This window comes from Plasmodium vivax, chromosome 3 (genome assembly GCF_000002415.2).
Source record: "Plasmodium vivax chromosome 3, whole genome shotgun sequence".
In the NCBI taxonomy this organism is placed as follows: Eukaryota; Apicomplexa; class Aconoidasida; order Haemosporida; family Plasmodiidae; genus Plasmodium; species Plasmodium vivax.
Window position 1 is genome coordinate 872,905 of NC_009908.2, and position 24,720 is coordinate 897,624.

General features: G+C 30.7%; 3 protein-coding genes across 3 annotated transcripts, besides 47 other annotated features; 2 read left to right on the forward strand and 1 right to left on the reverse strand.

Moving 5' to 3' along the window:
• Nucleotides 1–293: 293 nt before the first annotated feature.
• Nucleotides 294–322: a microsatellite.
• A 140-nt stretch (nt 323–462) lies between these two features.
• Nucleotides 463–494: a microsatellite.
• Nucleotides 489–519: a microsatellite.
• On the forward strand, nt 501–1,085 carry PVX_096015 (hypothetical protein; the record flags this gene model as incomplete). The annotated part of the gene is made up of 1 exon (XM_001612711.1): nt 501–1,085. The coding sequence occupies one exon, from the start codon at nt 501–503 to the stop codon at nt 1,083–1,085; it is 585 nt and encodes a 194-aa protein (XP_001612761.1).
• Nucleotides 806–828: a microsatellite.
• Nucleotides 1,086–2,480: 1,395 nt separating the features above from the next.
• Nucleotides 2,481–2,520: a microsatellite.
• A 53-nt stretch (nt 2,521–2,573) lies between these two features.
• Nucleotides 2,574–2,623: a microsatellite.
• A 734-nt stretch (nt 2,624–3,357) lies between these two features.
• Nucleotides 3,358–3,419: a microsatellite.
• A 26-nt stretch (nt 3,420–3,445) lies between these two features.
• On the reverse strand, nt 3,446–4,493 carry PVX_096010 (hypothetical protein; the record flags this gene model as incomplete). The annotated part of the gene is made up of 2 exons (XM_001612710.1): nt 3,446–4,342; nt 4,404–4,493. 2 exons carry the CDS (start codon nt 4,491–4,493, stop codon nt 3,446–3,448), a joined length of 987 nt encoding a protein of 328 aa, XP_001612760.1.
• Nucleotides 4,102–4,127: a microsatellite.
• Nucleotides 4,305–4,355: a microsatellite.
• A 24-nt stretch (nt 4,494–4,517) lies between the features above and the next one.
• Nucleotides 4,518–4,577: a microsatellite.
• A 186-nt stretch (nt 4,578–4,763) lies between these two features.
• Nucleotides 4,764–4,784: a microsatellite.
• Nucleotides 4,784–4,806: a microsatellite.
• A 222-nt stretch (nt 4,807–5,028) lies between these two features.
• Nucleotides 5,029–5,123: a microsatellite.
• Nucleotides 5,124–5,751: 628 nt separating this feature from the next.
• Nucleotides 5,752–5,787: a microsatellite.
• Nucleotides 5,788–6,567: 780 nt separating this feature from the next.
• Nucleotides 6,568–6,589: a microsatellite.
• Nucleotides 6,590–8,680: 2,091 nt separating this feature from the next.
• Nucleotides 8,681–8,704: a microsatellite.
• Nucleotides 8,705–8,937: 233 nt separating this feature from the next.
• Nucleotides 8,938–8,969: a microsatellite.
• A 1,123-nt stretch (nt 8,970–10,092) lies between these two features.
• Nucleotides 10,093–10,156: a microsatellite.
• Nucleotides 10,129–10,152: a microsatellite.
• A 46-nt stretch (nt 10,157–10,202) lies between the features above and the next one.
• Nucleotides 10,203–10,225: a microsatellite.
• A 1,747-nt stretch (nt 10,226–11,972) lies between these two features.
• Nucleotides 11,973–11,998: a microsatellite.
• Nucleotides 11,999–12,040: 42 nt separating this feature from the next.
• Nucleotides 12,041–12,098: a microsatellite.
• PVX_096005 (variable surface protein Vir15-related) lies at nt 12,094–13,504 on the forward strand (the record flags this gene model as incomplete). Its single annotated transcript, XM_001612709.1, has 3 exons — nt 12,094–12,111; nt 12,253–13,086; nt 13,253–13,504. The coding sequence occupies 3 exons, from the start codon at nt 12,094–12,096 to the stop codon at nt 13,502–13,504; spliced, it is 1,104 nt and encodes a 367-aa protein (XP_001612759.1).
• Nucleotides 12,297–12,323: a microsatellite.
• Nucleotides 12,768–12,794: a microsatellite.
• Nucleotides 13,505–13,510: 6 nt separating the features above from the next.
• Nucleotides 13,511–13,681: a microsatellite.
• Nucleotides 13,682–15,133: 1,452 nt separating this feature from the next.
• Nucleotides 15,134–15,170: a microsatellite.
• A 127-nt stretch (nt 15,171–15,297) lies between these two features.
• Nucleotides 15,298–15,335: a microsatellite.
• Nucleotides 15,336–15,370: 35 nt separating this feature from the next.
• Nucleotides 15,371–15,417: a microsatellite.
• Nucleotides 15,418–15,683: 266 nt separating this feature from the next.
• Nucleotides 15,684–15,710: a microsatellite.
• A 919-nt stretch (nt 15,711–16,629) lies between these two features.
• Nucleotides 16,630–16,693: a microsatellite.
• Nucleotides 16,694–17,033: 340 nt separating this feature from the next.
• Nucleotides 17,034–17,067: a microsatellite.
• A 104-nt stretch (nt 17,068–17,171) lies between these two features.
• Nucleotides 17,172–17,287: a microsatellite.
• A 138-nt stretch (nt 17,288–17,425) lies between these two features.
• Nucleotides 17,426–17,501: a microsatellite.
• A 462-nt stretch (nt 17,502–17,963) lies between these two features.
• Nucleotides 17,964–17,998: a microsatellite.
• A 1,130-nt stretch (nt 17,999–19,128) lies between these two features.
• Nucleotides 19,129–19,152: a microsatellite.
• Nucleotides 19,153–19,203: 51 nt separating this feature from the next.
• Nucleotides 19,204–19,245: a microsatellite.
• Nucleotides 19,246–19,547: 302 nt separating this feature from the next.
• Nucleotides 19,548–19,583: a microsatellite.
• A 272-nt stretch (nt 19,584–19,855) lies between these two features.
• Nucleotides 19,856–19,896: a microsatellite.
• Nucleotides 19,897–19,900: 4 nt separating this feature from the next.
• Nucleotides 19,901–19,928: a microsatellite.
• A 1,001-nt stretch (nt 19,929–20,929) lies between these two features.
• Nucleotides 20,930–20,967: a microsatellite.
• Nucleotides 20,968–21,057: 90 nt separating this feature from the next.
• Nucleotides 21,058–21,101: a microsatellite.
• Nucleotides 21,102–21,359: 258 nt separating this feature from the next.
• Nucleotides 21,360–21,413: a microsatellite.
• Nucleotides 21,414–22,465: 1,052 nt separating this feature from the next.
• Nucleotides 22,466–22,490: a microsatellite.
• A 219-nt stretch (nt 22,491–22,709) lies between these two features.
• Nucleotides 22,710–22,746: a microsatellite.
• A 793-nt stretch (nt 22,747–23,539) lies between these two features.
• Nucleotides 23,540–23,619: a microsatellite.
• A 429-nt stretch (nt 23,620–24,048) lies between these two features.
• Nucleotides 24,049–24,157: a microsatellite.
• Nucleotides 24,158–24,508: 351 nt separating this feature from the next.
• Nucleotides 24,509–24,529: a microsatellite.
• Between the last annotated feature and the right edge of the window lie 191 nt (nt 24,530–24,720).

Sequence of the window (24,720 nt, forward strand, 5' to 3'; positions counted from 1 at the left end):
AATTTATATGTAACTATATACTATTAAAAAGATAATGTTTTGTCTTGAATAATCGTACAAGAGAATCAAGCTACTGGTCAATTTAGTTTTTAATTTAAAAAAGGAATATACTTAAACTTTCAAAATGAAGAACAGTAATAAATCAAACTCTAGAAATATGAAAGCAAATGTGCTATCTGTTTTATTTAGCGTTATCGCTGTGGCCCTTGTGTTTTGGCAATCCCGCGCCCCGCACGATATGAGGTAAAATTTACAAGCCAACTTTTTTTATGCATTTGCGTCACACGTACATATGTGTACACGCGTGCGTGTATATATGCGTGCTTAGAAGTATTATCTAAAAATATATATAAGAAGATATATATAAATATATATATATGTATATATGTATATACACGTGTAAGTAGCATATGCGATTAGCGCAGCTGCTGACTCCCCTTTTAAGCCCGTGCCTCCCAAACATAGTAAGAGTGAATGCTTGTCAGTTTCTTAAACGCGCCATGATTTTTTCCCCCTGTAGAAATCCTGCTGAGCCCTCGAACCATGGGAATAATGTATACGCCGCTAAAAGCGTCGGACGATTAGAAAGAATTTTAAGATCAGATAATATGAATATATTTCAAGAATATGCAGGCTTACAAGGTCAAGTGCCTACTAACGTGATGGAAGGTATGACCAACGTTTCTGGGTTAAGCACCCCATTAAACATTCAAATTATACAGGAGCAACAAGAACAGTATGAAGAACAGCTGGACGAGCTAATTGATAAAATAACCGATACGTGGAATGACACATTTATAAATATGGTAGAAGATTACATCGATTTCACAGAACGAAATAATATTATAGATGGGGAATGGAAATGCCAAATGTGGAATCAAAGATGGTACAGATATTTACAGTACTTAGTGGGTAGTTTGAACGAAGTTATTGAGAATGATAACTACCCCTTGGAAACAAAGGAGTACATTTCAGATGAATTCCTGCATTGGGCTAACCATGATTTTATATGGTTTTTAAGTATAGTTAAAGCAGAGTGGGATAGAAGAGTGGAGCTGCGTGGACCCCCACAAGTACGAGCTTAATTCGGGAAAGATCGCACTGCATGCCTCAGCCACAGATAGATGCGCACGGGATTTCCAAGTCATCTACAAATAAGTTTCCATAAGAAGCAAAATAATTTTTTTAAATTGTTAGCGTAGCGTTTCATGTTGCACATTTAGGAATGAATCGCCTTGGGCTAAAATTTAATATATAAAACGGGCAGATGGAGGTGGCGTATGTATTTATGCACATATAGACATATAGACGTGTAGATATATATATGTGTATATTTATGTAGCCATGTGTGTCGCCCTTCGCGCGGCCAGGTGAGAGGATCATCCAGAAGATGTGTGAAAAGAAATTCCCAGTTTTAACTTTTTTTTTGTCAAAAATTTATATCCTTCAATAGTGTTGCGACTATTTATCATGATGACATATTTAGACATATGTACAGTATCAAAATTCTAAGCCCTTTTTTTTTTTTTCTGCTTTGAATAAAGGGATGTGGGAAGCGTTACTCAAACAAACGAAGCAACAAAATAAAGTTTCATCTTAATTAATATATTTTGAAGTGACGTAAAAAGGGCTAAATACGAAGATGTTAAAAAGTGTAGGGTGTGGAGTGCGTGAGAAGAATAGAATTGTGTGTTCTGCAGAACATTTTTAAATAGAAAGAGACCCACAAATATTTGTACTATCATTTCTGAGTACATTTTCTCTTTTGTTTTTGTGCATCTGCGGAATTATCGGGTTAGTACAAGAGAACCAAAACGCAAAATGTGCAAAATATTATTGTCTCAGAGGGAAGTATATTGATGTGAAGCGGAGGTAAAGAGAGAGAGGACATCCGTTTCATGACACTGCATTCAAATGTTACCGGCTCCCACATGTTATATGCTTTTGCGTACATTCATCTTGGATTAAACGCGTATGGAATGTTGTAAAGAGAATGTGCTAAGAGCGTTAGTTGGACGAAGCGAACTGATTTACACCTTAGGAGAGGTTAAAACAAAGTAGATCCAAATAATGACGTCATGAGAAAAGCGCCATGTAATATTGCGGTGGACAAACACACATTTCAGCGCACGAAGCTAAAAGGATGAATGGTTAACAAGATGTGTGAACGCAAATAATATACATAGCGATAATAGGTGGATTAATACGATCGTATTAGGAATACGCTTTAATCCACTTAGGTTGTAAAAAGATAAACACTCCGGAATGTTAGGAAAAATTTATTAACCTGTATACATGAGTGTGTGGTGTATATGCTTTCTGATGACATTTTTTTATTTTTCACATGCATGAGGATCCTCTAACAAACCAGGAGGGACAACCATTTTTTTTTTTTTAAATTAAATATATTAACATGCCGCATATATATGTCTATATATGCACTTAATAACAAACTCCTTTTGTCTTTTTTTTATATTTTTTATGATGAAATTTTATCTTATTAAAGTAATGCTTTTTGTTTATTTGACTTCATTTTTTTTTTTTTTTTTCCCTAATAATAAACACGTCTGTGCCATGGATTATTTGTCATATGCTGCTCTGACGTAATTTGTTAACACTGATTTATGTGAACTGTATGAACAAGAATTCAGTTAAACTTTATGTATTACTTAAAAACGTAAAAAAAAAAAAATTATTTTAATAATCTAACCTGTAAAAATAAAAATGGTAGGTGTAAAATGTCGTTATTGGCTCTGTAGTTCATTAAAATGTGTATTTTGTGATGCGCGCTGATTGAGCGCGTACAGACGAAGATCTATTCAGTTTTAAAGAACAAAGGAATGGTGTGGATATTTCCATGAAATAAATGTTTTGCTGTAGATAGAAAAAATATGTAGCCTCTTTTTAAACACTACGTGGTGTGCAAGTAACGCACTTGTTTGCAAAGCGCGAGTCGACATTCCTTTTGGGAAATTTTAACAATACGTTGCGGGGAGTCACGGCAAAATTGCGCAACTTAGGCCGCGACCACCGGGGCTGAGAATCACCGAACGACGAGGCTGCCTACTTCATGGACACACATTTTTTGTTAAAAATGGAGTGATTAAATTTTATACCTACACTGTTCTGCAGTAGTAACAATATCAAACATTGTTTAATGATGCATGAAAGTTCTTAAAAAGTTGTACACAAAAACAAAGCAGTATTTTTTTTTTTTCAGAAAAAAGACTCTCACATATGCCCCCCAATGCATCAGTGGCATAATTTTATTTATTACTAAAAAAAAAAATAAAAACAAATTACGTGTAAACATTTTTCGCAAAAATAGAAACAAAATTTAGCGGTTTAGTAAAAAGCACGTAATGGTGTACCTAGGCATTTGCAAAATATAATGTTGTGTGAAAATTATAAAATGAATTGCGCACAGCGTTGCAAGGGTCTTATTTTAAAGAATTATGAGATCCTCCCTTTTGGGCTGTAAAATCTGTATGCCGATAATAGAATTGTTGAACTTTTTGTAAGCGTGATCTATATAGTATATTTTTACTATTTTGTAAAGATAGTATAATGCCAATATGGCAGCTACGCACGAAAGGAATATAGCGGAGTAAGAAGCAAATAATAAATACGAACTTGGGAGAGTGCCCTTTGCAATTCTGTAGATCATTTTTAATACAAATGAAGCTAAAGGAATTGCGAATAGAGGAAGGAATAACTTGTATCTTTTCATTGAATGTGATAATTTTTTTAATTTACCCTGACCCTTCATGAAATACGGATTAGTATTTGACATACCTTTTAGAAATTGATACATTTCGATTTCAAAGTGGTCATCCATTTTTTTTAAAAATTTCGGCATTATTGACGCAGGTTTTTTTTTTCTTTGAGAGGGATGTTCCGGTGGGTCGAAACACTTTTGCCTTTCCTCATCTTCTGTTTCGTTACTTCCATCACTTTTTAAATCATCCAGTGCTTTTTCAGAGCCCTCGTCATGATCACCCTTTAACGAATCAAAAGAGTCGTCATAAGTGCTTGTAGAATCGAATGTATCCACTGTTGGTTTATTATTTACCTCCTTTGGTACTTCAAATTGTTTTTGAAATAGACAACCAGTTATGAATGGGTTGGATTCCTTTCGAAAAGAGTCATCCTCCTGTTTTAATTCGTCCAAGGGGGGTAGAAATATTTGAACATCTTCTTTTGATAAATTTTGAATTTTACCCTTTAATGATGGGTTTCTTTCTTGAAAATGTTCGTCTGCTTCTTCCGTTAACAATCTCCTATTTCGCACGCCTAATGTGACAATGGTGCCTTTTCTACAGTACGCTTCTTTGGAGTTATTCTAAAAATGGGGATAATCGCAGAATGGGTTAAATAAGTATGTATATTATATTAGGCTCTACTGTTACAAAGCTCCCCCTTTTTAAGTCAAAAATGGAGGGGAGCCCAAAAAAGTAAAAATCTGTGATGTTCATTTTGTTAAGGGTAAACATTTGTAACGTTCATTTTGTTTGGGACCCACCGTATAAAGGTATTTCCAGCAGCATATTATAAGGGCTTGCGTAAGAAAGGTGCTAAAAAATGAAAAACTTTTCATTCGGAATGTCCTCAAAGTTGCCCAATCGTTAGCGCAATGTGAGAAACTCGTTACATTTGTCATCTTTTTGGAAATGCAGGGTTGAAGTTGAATTGTTCTTTTGATCATTCATTTCTGGCTTCTTCAAAATGTAAGTCTTTTTTTTTTTTTTTTTTTGTTATCCTTCCCAGGTAAATGGTAAATGAATCTTTAGCAGTTATCTCAGTGGTGAATTATATTTTAGAAAATGCTCTATACGGTAATATTTCCTAATGGAAAGGATTCAAAAATGCCGTGATTTGAAAAATGCCCCTAATGGGTAAATTGCGCAAAAACTCTAACTCATCGACCTTGCAAATGTATTGGTTAGAAGGACGAATGAAGAGGGTACTGTATTAGCGATATAGCTTGCATTATAAAAACGTTTCCAATTTGGTCTAAACGCTTATCAAAGTTTTATTGAAATGGTTAACATAATTACGGATAAAGCGCTTCAGAAGAAATTGCAAAACGTATAATTCAAATGTCCCGCATTTGGCATCATTTGCGGTAAGAGCGTATAAGAAAAATTAAAATATTTTAGGGCAACAATTTTTTTGGAAGGAATGTTATAAATATGTTTATTTGGATTTATATGCGACGCCAGAACGAACATGCGTAGTGACCTGTTTAGCTGTGAAAGAGTGAAGGGGAATTCTCTTGTTATGCGCATCGCTTTGCTGCACTTGCGTTATTTTAAGTGCGTTCCATCTTGTGCATTCGTTCTCATTTGCTTATCTACTGGGTGAGCGATAAAATGTTAGGTGAGGTGGCAATGTAAATAAAGATAAAGATGCACTGTAAAGATTTATCCTTTTCGCGTGGGAAATCGCCATATTGCGTTTTATTATACAAAACGGATGCGCGTAAAACGATATGCGAACTTTTTTTAGAGAATGAAAGAAGCGGTTATTCGTTCGTTTGCTACATGGGTTTAGATAAATGGAATACATCACAATCCGCGTTGTGCTTGGATTTTCTCCTGGCGCGAGAGAAATTAATCTAGGGACACTGCATGTTACTTATTGTGCATCATAATGACTAAGTTTTAAGTGCTGTTAGCGCAAGTTTGCGTTTTCCCTGGCACGTGTAGATGTATTTCCCCCATAATGTGACTAAATAATGATAAACTCCTTTGAACGTAAAAGGAGGCTGTAGTGACTAATTTTGCCCATATTTTCTGGTACATCTAATTACATCATTTCGCTAGGGTGAAATAAAAAGTTGCATATTACTAATGAGCAATTTTTTAAAATAATTAAATTAATAACAAAAATTTTTTAAATATGAACAAAAAAAAAAAAAAAAATTGTATAAACAGATGCGCGCACAGTTTAGAAAACTTCTATGAAACAAACTCGCGGCTTGGTCATCAGGTTAATTATGAAAGGCTTCAGTAATGCATCATAAAAAGGAAAAATTTTAAAATATGTGCGTATAGCACTTAATATATTTAGCAATTTCATGTCGTTCATCTTGCGATTTTACTAAAAAAAATAGTTACACAAGACAATGACACAAATGCGAAAGCGCACATCGATGTTGCAACAAAGGAGAGAAGCACAACGATTGGAAAAAATGGTACTCTCTATCGACATGCTGAAAGGATTATTCTTCTATCCTTTCGTAAAAGTTTCGTTCATGATGCAGAAAAATTTATAAAAATTGGCAATTTGCACTGGATAGTCTTCTCTTCTGTTAATAGTTTTTCGCAAAGGGGGAAAATCAGAGCAGGTAGGTTAATCTGTTTGTGGACCCATCAGTATTATAAAAAATTGGCCTCTTTTCCGTAAAAGGTAAAAAACATATTATTTTGCCTTTTCTGATGTGTATAGCGTTAGAATTCGTATGTGCTAATAGTTTTCCTCCTAATAGGATCATTTTATCTTTTAACCATATTTTTATAATTATTATTTTCCTATAAAGTGTGACTAAGCCTCTTCATTGACACCCCAGGTATACTGCCTCCGCACATTGATCCATCATTACACCGATAAAATGTTCTATGCGCCTTTCATGGTTTTATCATGGAGGTTGATTTTTTCTTTCCTCTTGGCATCCTTACTTGTCACCCATATTTATGAATAGGTCAACTTCACTTGGTAAAAATTGTTTATATGTTTAGAACACAGCTCATTTGTGTACAATTCAGTTATATCACTTTTCCTATTTTTCGAAGGCCTTCATATAATTTTATTATACATTATTTAACGTGTTATAAGTATTTTTTTTTTTTTTTTTTTGCTCTCCTAGCAAAGTCAGATCAACTTGAAAAACCTCCATATATCAAGTTGACATTGTCGTTTACTGGAGACTGCAATCCCATTAGCACTCTATTTATTTTATCGTGCGCTTCTTTCCGTTTTTTATTTTTACTTCTGTTAAGATGCGATCCTAAGGGTGTATTCTATAAAACAGTAAGACACAGTTTGATAAAAATGAATACTCCTAGTAATATATAATTATAAAACATGAAATATTTGTTTGGAACGTACTCATTTTATTTTACCTTCATAAGAAAGGCAGAAGAGGATACCACTCCCGAGATTATTGCAAAAATTAGCATATATAATTTATATCCAGACATTTCATTTTGGGGGGGTAAGGCTGGTTCCACCATTTCAAAAGGGATCTGGTTTTCCTTGGGATCTAAATATTTATATAATGTATGCATATCATGTAATGTAATTGTTTCATGGGATCAATGATAAGTTTTGTAAAAATGATATGTGCAATATGATTAAAATATGGAGGAGTTTATTTATAGGACGTACTTGAACGGAATTCAGGAAGTGGAAGAAACAGTTCGTGTTTGTTATAGAACAAGCCAAGAGATGGACTTTCTTCTGGTGTTAAATTTTCCTGGTATGGTAATTGTTTTTGAGGAGGTAATGTTTTTTGAGTAGGTAATGTTTTTCGAAAAGTTTGAGGAATAGGAGAACCAGTTATCGTTGGTTCTGGAATTTTGTAATAACGTTCGTATCTTGGTGTTTCGGAATTAATACTATTACCAGATTGTAAAGGGTTGTCTGTTTGATCACTTTCATTGTTAAAAGAATTTGGAACAGTAATATATTTGAGATCTCCAGTTGAAGAAGGTAATAATGTAATAAGGCGAATATTTTCATCAAAGATATCATCAACTGCATATCCATCTAGAAATATTTCTCCAAATTCTGATTCCTCAGATTTAAGTTCATGGCAAATATCTTCTTTATTTTCAAATGTTGCAGTATCTGTCACATCACAATTTAGTGGAAGCTTAATTTGAGGTTTTTTTGTTTCTTTTAATTGTGCAATTTGTTCCTTTTTGCCAAGAAAATATGTTTTCCTTTCATCTAACCATTTTAGATATGTTGCGCATTCTGTTTTATAGGGTACACTGTTACTGCAATCTTTTTGAGCATCACACTTACTTTTTAATTGTTTTATTTCTTTTATATAACCGTCCTTTTTTTCACAGAACTCTTCTATATCACTTATTAATTTAATACGTTTTTCATCTTCAAGTGTAATGGGGTGTGGACATCCACCAAATTTAGTAACCGTTTCTAAATATATTTTTACAGCTGCATCAATATTAGTAGTACCTTGATAACTGTGTCCGTAGCATTGGTTACAATCACTCCTATTACGTGTTAGATAACCATTTAATTCTCTGCACTCCCGAATGAATGAATCGGCACTTTTCTCTTTATTTAATTTACCTATTTTCTCACCAACATAATTTGTAACATGCTCAAATACTTCATCACAAGTTCCAAAATTGCGTCCATTGCATACATTAACACTCTGGAAGTGTACTTCAACCATTATCCATCCATTAACTGTTATTATATTTGGTTTTAAATTTTCTACGTATTAAGAAATAAAACAAAAAAATATTTTATTCATATGTTTAATATACATAAGGGCATCTTCTATATGTTAATTCATTTTAGTTGCAGTTTGGAAATGTTTTATTTTTACAAACTGATTTTTGAAAAATCGCCAAGTTTATTCTGTGAAGAAACGATGAGATTATGTATTATAGTGGCTTAATCGCGTCGTATAATCGTAAAATTAGCCCTATTTTAAAAAATATCAACTTGCACAATAATAATAGTAATAGCAATAACAACAGTAGTGATATAAAATGTATCAGTAAAAAGGCGTTTTTAATTTTTGCCCATAGATAATTAAATTTTCCTAGTTAAACTGGGTTTTTTAAAAAAAACACGTTATCTTTAAATTTAAAATTGAGCATACTCATTTATTTTAGAGAAACTGTTTGTATTGTGCGCTATTTATGTATCGCATTTTAACGTAAAAAAAAAAAAAAAGTGCTTTACATTATTCGATCATACAGTTATAAAGGATTTATAAAAAATTGTATTTGTTTTTTATACTTAATTTTTTGGGAAATTTTGTGAAAGAATAACAATCCCATGATTTATAGGGCGAATTGGATAGGAAGGAAGAAATCGTTAAAAGGTTGATACCTGTATTGGAAACGCGAAAAATAAGTATGCGTAGCGTTGTGGAGCTGCATAATTTCGCAGTGATCGTATTCTTTATATAGCGAAACCGTTTAAGATTTCCAGTAAAGGACAACGAGACAATCGTTGTGATTCTTTTGCTCATTCGTTATATGATGATATGAAGAAAATATTTGCAAAGAATTCCCCTCGTATTCGTAACATGTCTTCTGTTACGGAACTGAATTATGTTGAGCATTACGCGGACGAAAAATAGAGGAAAAGACAAAAAAGAAAATAAACAAATTAATAAAAGAGAAATGTATTACATAATTTGTTCACAGCGGATGATAATAAAGTCACGCGTGCAGGCATCTCGCCAAATGAAGGAATCCCTCGAAGGAGTATTATTTATGCGCATTTATGAGTATTCTTAGCAAATCTCAAAATTATTATTTTATTTTTTATAGTTTATATATAAAAGGTGAAACGTAGTGATTGCAATTGTAATTGTGATTGTATTTTTTTTTTTTTTTTTTGTTATTATTTTGGACTAGTTCAATGAGTTACATTACTACACTTGATTTGTTCCATTTTTAGCAAAATATTTACATTAATATTCATTTTATCCGGCACATTTTGCCTCAGAAGAGTAACTACCCTTTTGAACTTTTGTAGTGGACCTTCATTAAGTATAGCTTCTTCACTACAACATGATATTTTTTTATGAATATAAAATGGCTTTCTATATGTATGACAACGCAGCGGATAATTCTTGTGATAAGCATATATACCGCAAACTGGATGACTATATTTAATAATTTGCAAATGTAAACAATAAATACTTCCTGGTAAGACACAGCGAATGCGTCACTATGTATGACTAATTCTGTGCTTATGAAAATGGTTTATACGCGGGGGTGTATTTTCTTATATACCCAATTAAAAAAATATGTCGAAAAAAAAAAAAAAAAATTACTAGTTTATTACATAAATATACGCGCAAATTGATATTTTGTCTAGGACATATACGAAGCATAATTTTTAGGATTTCTTTTCTAAAAAAACAAAAAAAAATAAGGTAGATGAATGCTGCTGTTTCATTTTAGTAAATTTGTTCTTACAAAGAACGCGCATATATTTTATTGCAGAATAAAGATATGAGATAAACAAAAAAAATGTTGTAGTTCTTTACTAGTGGGACATACTAATTTTAAATGCAACATGTTTGTGAACACTTTGACAATTTTTTTTTTTTGTTACTTTTTAAAATAATTCATAAAATAACACCCACTTGATTTCTTTATGCGTTCATCTCGTAAGGTAAAAACCGAAAAGGAATTAAAGAATATATATGTACCTTTTATTCTTAATGGTTCCTTTTTATATTGTAATTATATTATTATTAAATATATCTAAGGGGCAGTTCAAAATGCATTTAAAATGAATACTATATAGTATACATTTTAGGTACAGTGCATATATCGAAGAGTAAAAAACAAAAAGAAATTGGTATAATCTATAGGGAAGTAGAATCTTTCAAAGGGACTATAAAAATTTCCTTTTGCAACTTTTTCATTTTTTTGTAACAGCATTTTCGCTAAACATATATTCCAAAGAAATGCCAAAAATATAACTGAAATATAAATAAACGCATCTAATATGTAAAATATAACCGCGGGACATTTCTCAACTGATTTTTAGTTTTAATGAAAAATGAAGTGTCCTTTAAGTATATCCCCCTACTAATATACTTGTATCATTTAAACAGGTTGTATCGATTTATTATTTTTCTACGGAAGGGGGGTGGTTCTATTCTATTTTTGTCATGTCATTATATGTATAATATACATATATGCATATATATATATATATATTATATATATATATATTTTTTTTTTTTTCTGTTGCGATGCTTAATTTACATATTTTTTATTTATGACAAATAAATTACTGTATATTTTTTTTAGGGTATGCTCGCATTCTAAACAATGGCAATTCTAAAAATATATATTGTATATAAAAATTGTTACATAAAAATTGCTACATAAAGAATGTTACAATTCCCAGTCATAAAATATGTACTTGTAAAGAAGTGCACTAAATCCAATTTTGTACTTTAAATTTTTGGAGAACTCTTTGAATATTATCTTTAAAATAAAATTTCTACGTAGAGTACATATATTTTATATATTCAAAAAAAATATATATATATTTATATAATCTCTATAATAAATTACATTTAGAACGGCTTATGGGCTTTTCCTCCACTTTTATCTTTTGCTTTATTATTTTATTTTTTTTTTTTTAAAGCCCTCATTTGTAGTTTATATTAACTAATTCATTAATTTGACCTCTATATTTTTGTTGTTGCTACCTGCGAAAAAATCCTATAATACTAAGTTAATTTATTATAATCCTTTAGTTGTAAATAAGATAATTATTAATAATATTTTTTTTCTTGGCTTTGCGCTGCAACCATAATTAAGAAAAAAAAACTTTCAACAAATGGAAAAAATGTTTACGCGTATTTTTAATATTTATGTCGAGAAAAAATAACCCTTGAACGAAATTTTTTCTATTTTAAATAAATTATTTCCTTGTTTGAATTTTAATAGAATTTGTATGCTTATTTATATAGTTATATTATGTTATGAAGACATTGGAAAGAGCGCGTTTTTTTTTTTTTTTAATAATATTTTATTGTGTATTACATTGTAAATTTGTTTCATGAGTTTATTCTAATTTTATTTTTTTTTTAATTATTACAACATATATTTTATCTCATATATTTGTGAATAGAGAACATTAGTGACATTTTCTGATGTAATAGAGGAACAAAATTTTACGCTAAACGCGCAATATTTAAACTTTAAAATTGATTAAAAAAAAAACAACGCATAATACAACATCTATATATATTACTGCTGTTGTTTTTTCTATTGTTTCGTATATACTGAATATTTTTATTTCTTTAATATATATATATTATATACCTTTTTGAGCGCATCCTTCTTCAATATGGTGGATAATTACAGTGTAAGTTTTCACTTTTTGTTAAATTCACTAAATATGAACTTCCATTTAGTAGATTCATATTCATGAAATGGAAAATTATTCTTTTTTATTTTAAAACAATTCGCATATTTATTTATATTTTATTTTCCTATTTATTTTTAGTACGAACATGTGAAAGATTTTCCATCGTATAGAAGTGTGCTAAATAACGTTGATTTTTTTACTAAACAAATAAAACATAAAGATCATAAAGGTCATGTATATCATATTGAGCAGGATGATAATGTATTTAAAAGAGTAACCGATTCTGAAGTAAAATGCAAAGAAAAGAATGGAAATAGAGAAAATGAGTTCACTAAACTGTGCACACAAATTAATAAATATTTGGCCTATTATAGTAATCATGATCAATATAAAAGTAAGCATTATGAATATTTAAATTACTGGCTAAATCAAAAAATTAAAGGGACCCCAATCTACAACAATAGTTACGGAAAAATATTAAGTAATCCTCATTCCATAGACATATCTAAAAATCCTGATAAAAATAAAGATATATACAAGTCTAAGATACATACTCTTGATAGTAAAGTATATGAAAATATTGATAAACTAGATAAATTGAATGAATATTTTCATGATTTTGTAACGAAGAAGGATATTGGTAAATATGATGCTAACAAATTGTGTGAAGATGCTAAAAAATTTGTTGAATTATATAATGATGAAGTTAATAAAAAATGTATTTCAAATTATGACAGTAAATATTGCAAGGCGTTAATAGAATATAGAGTTAAGTATAATACGCAATACAAATTTACAAATAGGTGTGAAAACGTAAAGTACTTAATGGAAATTCCTGGATCAGAGCGTTACGAATATTATATGTGGAGAAAGTATGAGCATATGGCTGGTGCTGTGGCTAGTGGTACGGATACTTTAAAAATAATTGGAAAAGTAATTGCAGTTGCATTAGGACTGGTCTTCCTGGCTAAGGTTAGTAAAAATACGTTTTAAAAATATAAAAATCGTTAGGCTATTTGCATCATTACCCGTTCTGTTAAAAGAGTGGAATATAAAAATGGCTGCGATTTTAAACGAGCAAACTGTATGCATGTATGTATATACATATTATATTTGTGTGTACTTTTTTTTTTATTAGTTTACCCCACTGGGATCAATATTAAAAGGTAAAAAAGGAAAGAAGAAAAAGTCAAGCAAGGATGAGGATGAAGGGGATGCCGGTAATGCTAATGGCGATAATGAAGACGATAGCAACAGTCAAGATCAAAGTGACCCTTTGAACATTTTTAATCCTAATTTTTATAGTAGCGACAACTTACCGCCATATAATGAAGATTACAACATTCAATATTTTTCTGCACCTAACTATGGACGTACACATAGGAGATGAAAATAAGTTTGCAAAATCGATATGTGATGCGCTAAAATTGAGCAGAAAATATATCAAGGGGCGAAAAGGAGGGAGAAGGAAAAATAAATTATAGAATTGCGAAACTGTAATTTTCAAATCATATTAGCACAAAAATATTACGTAAATTACGTTGGAATGTAGGGTAAACAGGTGGTAACGTTATTTCTTATGCAACGGAAGTGCAAAGTGGGGTTAACTGATAAAGAATGGAAAAAGAACATAAGGCAAATAAAAATGCACTTCTTATATAGCAATTGCATGCTATATATGAAGAGGCGTAGCCACAAATTATGGAGGCACATATATAAAGGAACTTCCCTTGGAGGGAAAAACTAACGCAGAAGTTGAAGGACATACTTTTTGTTATGCGGAATTCATTCTGTTACAAAGACAAGAATGAGACAGAAAACGTTTCAAATTAGCTTACATGGTATAATATAATCCATTTTGCATAAAACGGTTTAGAAGACCCTATCGAAGTATAGGAGACTCTTCCTAGACACACTGAAACGCTGTATTTTTCACAGCATGGTAAATAACAAATTTTTAAGTAGTATCAGAAAAAAAACTTTACCAACAAAAGAATATGATTCGTTAGAAATATAGCACCCCTGGGTGCTAATTTTGACAACTTCTATTTTGGACATTCACCTGCAGAAGATTCTTTTTTTTAATGAATTCTTTAGGTTAAAAAAATCACAAATGAATGAACTTCATTTGTGTAAATTCATTCTGTTATTCCTAATGATATATTTTTTTTGTGCAATATACTGAAAATGTTTTAAGTAAAAAAAAAGGCTTTTCGTGATTCCCCCCCCCTTTTTTTTTTTTGTAATATTTATTCTAAGAACATTAATAAATTTACATAATTATGTGGAGGAGGAAATACCCTCCAATTTTGTGAAACTTGGAAAATTTATTTTTAAATAATAATTGTTATTAAAATGTGTATTCGTTATAAAGCATAACGAAATGTTACACATGTGATAAATGAGAATGGTTTGTATTAAGTGGTCTACTTGAGCGCTACTACTTTGTGGTGATAGCCATTTTAAGGGTTAAAAAAACAGTCGCGCCATCTTTGACGAAGTTGCAAACCGAACAGTAGGCACTTCGCGAAGTAGCCATTTTAGCAATGTAAATTCTTTGAGATGCATAATAGTACATTAGCAAATTTACAGTTTGCACTCCTGCGTTTGTAGAACGGGATATATATAAAATAATTCGCGCGGATGGTTATTATGGTGTAATTCGTTTTTTCTTTATGCCATCGTAGGGTTATTGTTTCCTCATTTAAATGTATTAACACCAATTAGGTAATATTTGTTGTGACATTAAATGCGCCATGTCGCTATGGTGTGGAATAATTCTAGATATGCTAATTGGGCAAATAGCTAGAGTGATTTTCGCAGGGTAATAAGAAAGTGGTGTAAAGGCGGTAATTGCCCACTTTCAAATAGTTCAATCGCCGTTTTCCCGTTAAAACGGATTAACCTGTTATTCCTCTCACTCATTGGATTCAGTGTATGCACAACAGGATTCGTGTTTTATTTAAGAGCATGCATTTGCTGCTAACAATTTTGGTGCATATATTCTATGTAAGGAAAGTTACCATCCCCCATGTGAGTACCTTTTAGGTATTGTGATTTTTTTATTATAGTAAGGTAGCGACGCTTCATCACAAGTGCGTAATTTAGAGGGGGCGAAAAGTTTGTGAAATTTTATGAGCAGGGAAATGTTATTTTTGTAGGTCCCTTCCTAAATGTATGGATATCTTCATAATAGACAGAAAAGGAAAAAAATAGAATAGCAGTTAATTAGTTGTAACATTATTGTTTTTCCTAAATGTCTGATTGGTAAGTTCAAATTTGAGAGGATAGACGAACTGAAATGTAGAAGTTATGTTATTAAAAAAAAAAAAAAAAAGCCGCTACGGAATAGTATAGTGACAATATGTATATTTCGCAGCCGAGGAGACGTCGAATAGTGGTGGGTTTTTAAAAGGGACTTTTACACATTTTGGTAATTTTCATTAAACGTAAAATTAAGATTAGATAGTTGTAATAAATCAGGAAGGAAATTAGCCAACTTGAGCTTCATCGCTTCATCTATGGCATTTAAACATGAAGGCGGAAAATTACATAAATTTTACTTTAATGAAGGTACACAAACAAAAAAAAAAAAATAGGCACAATTTAACAAATGTAATCATAAATAGTAATAGATGAAGTACATTCCACGAAACTAAAAAATAAAAAAGGAATCTACTTTTTTGACGAAACACACCCCGTTTGGCACAATTTTACGAATGGTGCATTTGTATGTTAATGAAACTATGTCAAGATGATTACTTTTCAAACAAGTGTACATAAAAATTAAGAATTAAAAAAGTTCGCGCAAAATATACATTCCCTTGAAAAATATTACACAAAATTAGCAAATGAATAGCCGAATTTGTAGAATATTTAACTTAATTATAGGAATAATACGCATTCATTAAAGTGATTATTAATGATATGAAGTGAGAAACACAGACAGTTAAAATGTTATGAGCCACATTACGCCCATACTGCTGAAGCGGAAGACATGTAATTTTAGCCATATTTGGATTACACTCTATACAAAATTGAACTTTCGAGAGCGTAATTTTTTAGGACACCAGCATGCTCTACACCTATTACGTTGACTAACCATTTTAGAAAACCTTCTAAAATTCGGTAGCTTTTCTATTATTTATTCTAACTAAAAATTTTACTTAAAAAAAGGTGCCCCTAGAAATAAGGTATAAATTGAAAAGCATAACGAAGTACAACTTGGTGAGCTTGCTGCATCCACGGCGACAACATTACATGGCTGTGGCATAACTGTAGCTGTCTCGAAAAAAGAAATGGGAATAAGTTTCTTTGAGTCATAATGTTATGTAGCATTTTCTAAATTAGCTCCCATAGCCCAATATACTTCACATTTGGAGTCTATTTTTTTAATTTTCAATATGCTAAAATATTACGTTATTTTCTACGTTTTCGCCATTTCGCTATACAAACAGTAATATACTACATTCATTTTAACTTTTATAATTTTATGAAAATAATTGCATATGTGGTTCTTCCTCTGGAGGTTAATAATCGTTCTGTATAAATCGACTCATATTTCGTAAAGTTATAATATGCGCTATTTTCACATGGGTTGGTAGCGTAAACCATAAGGATTCATTGGAAACATGGGGGCTGGAAATCCTAATGGGGCACTCATTAATCCACTTGTGTCCAAATCGCTTAAACGTTTACGTTTTTTTTTCCTTCGCTTGGAAATACAACAACAGGGTAAACATCCACAGCACTAAAATGGAAGAATAAAGAATATACGTCTATTACATCTGTTTCACAATTGTATGTATTTTATTAAAATTATTAATGCTTTTTTAAAATACACATATTTTAATATATATTTTGATTTCACCTTATAGAAAATGAACAAAATGATAAGACATCCAAGACCAAAAAGAGAGGGTAAGCCATATTTTTGGAAAATTTCCGTGTAAAATATATCCGTATAGGACGTAATTTTATCATAAAGGGTCTTTATACCACTATTTTGAAATCCCTTTTGCACTAAATCATATATAGAATTCATAAACATGCCTGGAAGACTTCCTGTGAACAAATGGCCCAAACCTGGGATTATACTACCAAAACCTGGGAGAAAATTGCCAAAACCTGAAAGCAGATCACCAAAACCTGATTGATATGTTTTTATCATTTCTGTTATGAGACCGTGATCAAGTTCAACTTTATACGTGCCTTCTTTTACACATGAGAATTTAGACAATAATTCTTTAGGATCATATTGATCATCTTTTTGTATATATTTTTCGCATATGCTATTTGGTATTAATTCACATAATTTTTTAAACGTAAAATATAATGGAACACTTTTTAAAATATAATCGCAATATTTTTTGTGTTCGTCATTCGGTGTTTCTAATTCCTTTTTAATATTTTCAAAATTTTCAAAGTAATCAAGCAATTTTTTCATATGTTTGAATAATCCCGTTTTAAAAAGTTGGGATTCGGGCATACATATTTTATCACTATCATTAGAATTTCCGCTCCTGTCAATTTTTTCCCACTGTTTTTGAATTTTTTCAAAAAAAGGATATATATTTGTTGTTGTATTACCTTTACCAAGCTCCTTAGTAACTTCATCATATAACAAGTAATTCAAATCATAACAATGCTTTTGGAAAAATGATGATTTCTCCTTATGATAATTTTTTACATAGCATATTTTTTTTTCAAGTTTGGTGCAGATTTGTTTAATTTTTTCTTGTTCTAAACCTGTTTCAATACTTTCACAAGCCATAGAACACTTATTGCCATCTCCATTGTCATTCCCATTGTCATTCAATGCTTTATAAAATACTTCTGAAGGTAATTCCTTTAAAACAGCTTCTGCCATGTTGAACACATACAAAACTTATTATTATTGTGCTGTTTTTTTTAGGTAGCAATGTCATATATTGTATAATGATCTTCAAAATGTACATAAAAAAGGAAGACGAATTAATTATTTAAAAGAAAAGAAATAATATATATTATTCATCAGTACACAAAGTTCTCTTCAAATTTGTACGTGTGTGTATTAGATTAAAAAGTAAAATTTCCAAGTTGTTGAGTATTCACATTTGACAAAAAAAAAAAAAAAATTAATCCACTCATCAGTGTTGTGTATTCTCATATTAATTTTGTAATGTGTACAAATCGTTCGTAAGGATAATCACAACTTTATATTCATTAATGAGAAACTAATTATAGTATACTTTTTTTTGCACAAAAGGAGCGGAACTATTTCACAATTGGCAGAATAACAGAACGAAAAAAAGTAATATCATTCGGATAGCTGAAAGAAAGACATTTAAATACGCCCTAGAGTTGTAAAAGTGTATACTCATTTCCAGTTTGTACAATGATCCATTAAATTGGAAATGTGAATTTGCTGGGACTTTATTCAATGATATCACGAAATATATCTCATTCAGGAGGAAAAAAAAAAAAAAAAAAGTATACTTAATAAACAAAAATTTTACATAATTTACAAAATGGACAAGGTAAAAAATCATTGACAGAAAAAATTAAGAATAAATTAAAAATATTATTCTTTAGAATGTTATATAATGGGGATGTGTTCAATTACGAAATTATATTTGCGATGTGTGAAGCTATTTTTTGCACAAAGGTATCAATTATGACCCAAATGAGCAATAAGAAGTGTGATGATGCACATAAATCAATATTTGGGGAGAATAATTAGGATCATGCAAAAAGAAGGCAAGCCATATAAATAAACACACACATGTGAAAGGTTACACTTTACAAATTATGTGTAACTAAAAATCATTCCTTAAAAGGGATGAACCCTCGGAAAATCACAATTACGTGAAAATAATAAAAATATGGCAAAATTTTTTTTTTTTTTTTCACGAATATTGCATAAAAAAAATACTGTACGAAGCGTTAATATATTGCATAAATCAAAACGTTAAATGTTAAATGATGGGGGAAAATAAAGTGAAATATGTATCATTATAAATAATTACAGGAATGATAAGTTAATGTTTTATTCACATGGAAGACTAAACGAAGTGTATAACTTGGCATGCACATGTAAATCCACTAATTTGTAAGTTTAAAGATGAAACAACACTGCAATGTAACTGTGACAACGATGTATCAGAATTGTTTACAAATCAAACAGAGCTGTAATAAAAATTTCATCACATGAATTGGATATGTATATATAACTTCGTTCATTTTTAGCAATGCAGGACCACTTGTGAAATAGTGGCATATGTACTAAACGAAATGGTAAACGTTACCAAATAATTGGCTAAAATGTTTGTAAAAATAACTTATTTGGAGCGGTATTACTATAAAAACATTGAATAGACACGTATACAGAAAAATGCTATTAAAAAATATCAAACTATGTACATTTGAAAGGGCATAATTTATCTATGGTATAGAGACTTGCGGAGGAAAATGTTAAAGTTTTTAGAAAGTCGTAAGAAGGAATATTTTACAAAGGATGTAGTTATTATTATTATTAAAAATATAGAGCTAAAGAAAGGTTTAAACGACGCTAATGATAGAGGTTCAAATATTTTAAGGAGTAAAAAATAATTTTTTTTTTTAAAGGGATAGAAAAATCCTTGCTCCGATTTACTTGTTGCATACGGATTTATATGAGTTTTAAAAATGGGTTCCAAAACGTTTTTCGTAAATGTATAGCATTCATAATGTGCACTGTAAAATTGAGCAAAACGAACTGTTCAAAAGATTAAATTAAATTAAATTAATTAAATTATACGGAATGCCATCATGCGGGAGAGGATAATTGCATAAAATAGTGGAATACGGAATGGGATTCCCCGCATTTTTGCACAAAAAATATATATGTAATCCCACGAAAGGTTATTGTTATTCAATTTAATACTTTTTTATTCTTTAAAATATGCTTAAATTTTCTTCCTTCGTAAAAGCAAATATGTTGGTAGCAAATATATGCGAATTTTTTTTCCATGACGAAAGATCACTTTGGGTATGCAACAATTTTGAGAATACGAGTTAGGGATTATTTTATTGAATACTAAAAAATGGCAATATTTTTTTTTCTTTCCATCATTAAAGGAATTTTTCCTATAAGTAAAACACTTGTACATTTATCACCAATGTGTTTGTTCCCCTAAATTGTGTTTTCTACGTAACAGGAAGGTATTAAGAAGACGCTAAAAACAAGGTGCTTTCCCGTTTTAAATATACCACCAAGGATGTAAAAAAATAAAATGTATTCCTAATTATAATTCATCGTTATGTCCCACTTTTGAAGTACTATTTTTGAGCGTTCTTTTTTCTCGTGAAATTGTTTCACTGTAGATATTTTCTAGACTGCTAAGCTGTACAGATAGAGCGATTTTTCCCGAAAATCCTTTTTAGTACACGTTTTATTTATGTTTACATTTTTAATTATATGTTGGGTTACTCTTCAACATAGTCCACATGGTTAAAACGAACATCGATGACTTCTTCTTTAGCATCACTTGATAACTCCTTTCGATCCTCGGCTGGTTCATCAATAATAGGCGGATTGCATATTTCATATAGCATCACTTCAGGCTTTGGTATAGTCTTCTGAGCAGCACTTATTAAACTTTGCATTTTGCTAACATGATTCTCCAACTGTTTAATTATGTAGTCCAAATGAACCGTAAAATTTTGTGTTGATGAGTAACCGCTGTTTTTCGTTTAGGATAATAGTCTGAATAAGTTGTTCACATCGTTTTTCTGTACTTTCATTCTATCTAGTATGCAATAAACGTCGGATATTTTAGTTCTAATTTTTTGTTTTTATTATCTGTAGTATCCTTTATTGCTTCTTTCATTTTGGATGAATCATTCGATTCTTACGCGTTTCTTATTTTATCTTTAATGTGCTTACATATTTGTTCAATTCATTTATTTTATTTTCCAATTTGTGTCTATCTCTTTAAGAGGGCCATTAATTTCGTTGCGGTTTATTTCCTATATGAGAGAATTTTTCCCTTTCTGGAAAAATTTCCGAGAAATTTGTTTATATATCGCCTGCTTTTTTCACCATGTCGGTAACAAACCTTTTTGTATTATTAGTAGTGAGTAGGTTCCCATATTTATAAACACAGTTGGATAAGTTTTGCAGTTTTTCAGCTCTGCATCTAAATTGTTTAACGTTGCATTATTTTGTGTTATCCTGCTGTTCGGCCCATTGTTATTTTTTTATTTTCGTTTCTCAGTTTATCTTTTAACGCGTTTATTGATTTAGTTTTATGGCATATGTCTTTTCTGTCTACCAATAATTTTTATGAGATTTCCTCTTTTTTTATTTACTACACCATCTGAAGATTGATATATCTGAAGAGAGTTCAGATGTACATGTTGCACCTTTTTATGAACGTCCACCTTGTTGGAACTTTCTGAAAATTGCTCAGTTTTTAGTTTTACTTCTTTTTTTTTGGCTCGAATTGCTATTCTGGAGCGTTCTGTAAATGCGCCTTTGCAGTTAACTATGTTACAACTGTAATGCCTATAATGTTGGCGGTTTTATCATCCATATGTTCCTTCACATTGTGCTCTTCATTTTTTCGTAAATAGTGATTCGTTTTCCTTTTAAGTTCCTCTTTTGGGACTTCTCCTTGTTGTAGATCAGTTTTGATGAGTTACTTTCACCGCTTAAGTTTTTAAAACCGCAGTGCTTTTTTCAATGGCGAGATAATCCTCGGTAGCCTTCTATATATTGTTGTTATCACGTTTTATATTTTTTTTTGCTTACCCTTTTAAGACGTATTGCATAGGAACACCCAAAGAGAAAATCACGTGCTAATTATTAGCATTTTCTTAATTTTTAATTCAAATAGTGAAGGACATTTATGCGTTGCACAAAAGGAAAACGTCTCATTTTTAAGTCAGTTTTTAATGTGCACGAATAGTGAAACATGTTATGTGGACATATTTTCCACTTCTCACGCTCATCAATTAAAATTATATCAATTTTGTTTTTAATCCACGTTTAATGATATTATAGTTATATTATACAGATAAACGCGCTTCTAACGATATAAAGATTAAGGCGTCTTTCGCCTTTCCTTTTTAAGAATTATTTTGACCATCTTATTTGCACACTATATGACGCGAATGCGCAAGTAACGTATTACCCTCATACGTAACGCGAAATGCAATTAATTATATATGCAGTCAAAATAGTTTGTAATGCGTAGGAGTGTACGATTCCAGCGAGGGATATAGGATGTGCACAATTTTACCCTATGAAATAAAATAAAAGTTTTTTTTTTATAATAAATATATACTAATTTATATGTAAGGATATTTAGTTTGACGTGGAGATAAGGTTTCCCTTTTATCAAGTGAAAAGATACCTATTTTTGGAGCATTATAAATGCATTTTGCCTACCGCTCTTTTTTCTTCACACAAATTTTTTTTTTTTCCAGTCTACATTTATCCATTTTGCGTAAACAAAATAAAACGATACTGCTCCTTAACAGCTCTTTATGAGATAGTGACGATTGCTTCCTTTTTAACACGAAACAGAAACGAATTTACATAATTGTAGAAGAGTCATTTTCTGCTCATTTATGCGTAAATAACATAATAGGACAGAAGTGACAAATGTCTATTTTGCTAAAAATTGAACATCACACTTATTTATTATTTATAGCATTTCTTTCTTCACGTGACGCATTAAAAGAGTCGTATAAACAAATTTTGAATAAAAATTACATAAATGAATATTCTATGTGTAATATAATAAAGGGAAGTTTTCTTTTACTTTTTCATGACACGGAAAATTCTCTATCATAAGACATGAACTATATTTACAATGTAGACATGATAGCTGAAGGTAGGTCTTACTAAGAAAAGGCTATTTCTAATGTAAAATTTATAAAAATTAATAGGTGATGTATGAATAGGTTATAACTTGTCATTATTTATTTACATATATAAATGCAAAATTGCTATATTTCCACAATTCATTAAAATGGCTATCGGTAGTACTGGCTCATCAAAATTTAACTATAATGAAGTATGTAATTATTTTTTCTTAATAGAATATGATAACAAATTATCATTTTAATAAAACACATCTTACCATGTTAAACGAACATTCATTTTTTAAAATGGGCATTTAATTGCTTGCATAACTCGTTTAATGTGTTTATTTTACAGGAAAATGTATTTAACAACTTTCATTCGCAAAAAATACACAAAATATTGAATAATGAAGTAAAGGATGTGAATTATGATGAATATTGCCCAAATAAAAATCTGATTGCAACAGAAAAAAATGATGTTAAAACTCTTTGTAAAAAAATTATACACAATTTGAAGAAATTATCAAAAATCGGGGATATAGGAAGAAATAATGGAGAGCGGTGTTTAAATGTAAAATACTGGATCTATGGACAACTAATAAAACTATTAAATAAAAATGCCTCTTCTAATAACCGTGAATCCATTATTGAATATTTTAGGAATGCAGAAGATAAGATTTATAATGAATTATTTAATTCCGAATACTCATGTCCTGTAGATATTGATAATGACATAAATGAATGGGAAGAAAAGGTACTACTATATGACTATTTTAAAAATTATCATAGTATTGTTGAATGCAATAATTCTTCTAATAAAGAAATTAGTGACAAATATTCGGCATATGTTAAGTCTATTATTTCACACTATGACAAAATAAAAAAGAGTGATTGCTGTGGCACTGAATATTATGATTGTGAAGATTATTTTAAATGTGAAGAGCAATATAATCCAAACAGCATTTTAAAGAATTTACGTTGTAATGGTAAACAAGCAGAAGACCTCCCCGAAAATACAGTAGCTAAGGATGAAAAAGAAAATGGCTCTTCAACATCAATGGATGACCTAAAATTTCACTTTTTTAGTTGTTCTGTAATAGAAAAGATAGATGGAAAGAAAGGTGAAATTAGATCATGTTATGTACGTCCATTGTACAAATATACTTACCCATCTCCTGTTGAATATGGGATTTCAGATTCAACTCCAGCTGAGGGTTCTGAAAATGGTGTAGATGATGAATCTTCCGATGATGAAGTAGAGGTTTCGAAAGAAGGAGCAGGAAGTACTAGTGCAAATGAAGGAGAGACAGATTGTAAGGCTCAAAATTTAGTAAGGGGTGCCAATGGAAAGTGTGAAGAGCCAGATGTGCGTCGCAATGGAGTCATAGGATTCAAGGTGGAAACAAGTCAACCTATAAACAGAGTTAGATCCTATATAAGTGAACTTAATAGAATGTATTCCAATTCTGAAGATAATATATCAAAAGACCCTATGTTCCGATCTGTTACTGTCGGTGGTTTATCAGTAGGAGTCATGTTCACACTTTTTGCCTATTATAAAGTAATTTAAAATTTTTGTCTTAAAAAATGTAAATATATTTTATTTGAAGTTATAGAAGTGGACGAAAAAAGCTATAAATGCTTCCTATTTTTTATTTGCATATCAGTTTACCCCCTTAGGATCCTGGATGCGCAGGAAACTACAAGGGAATAGAAGAACTATCCCTAATCATTTGGAATATTTTGAGCAAGCTCCGTTACCACGTAGAGTTCCCT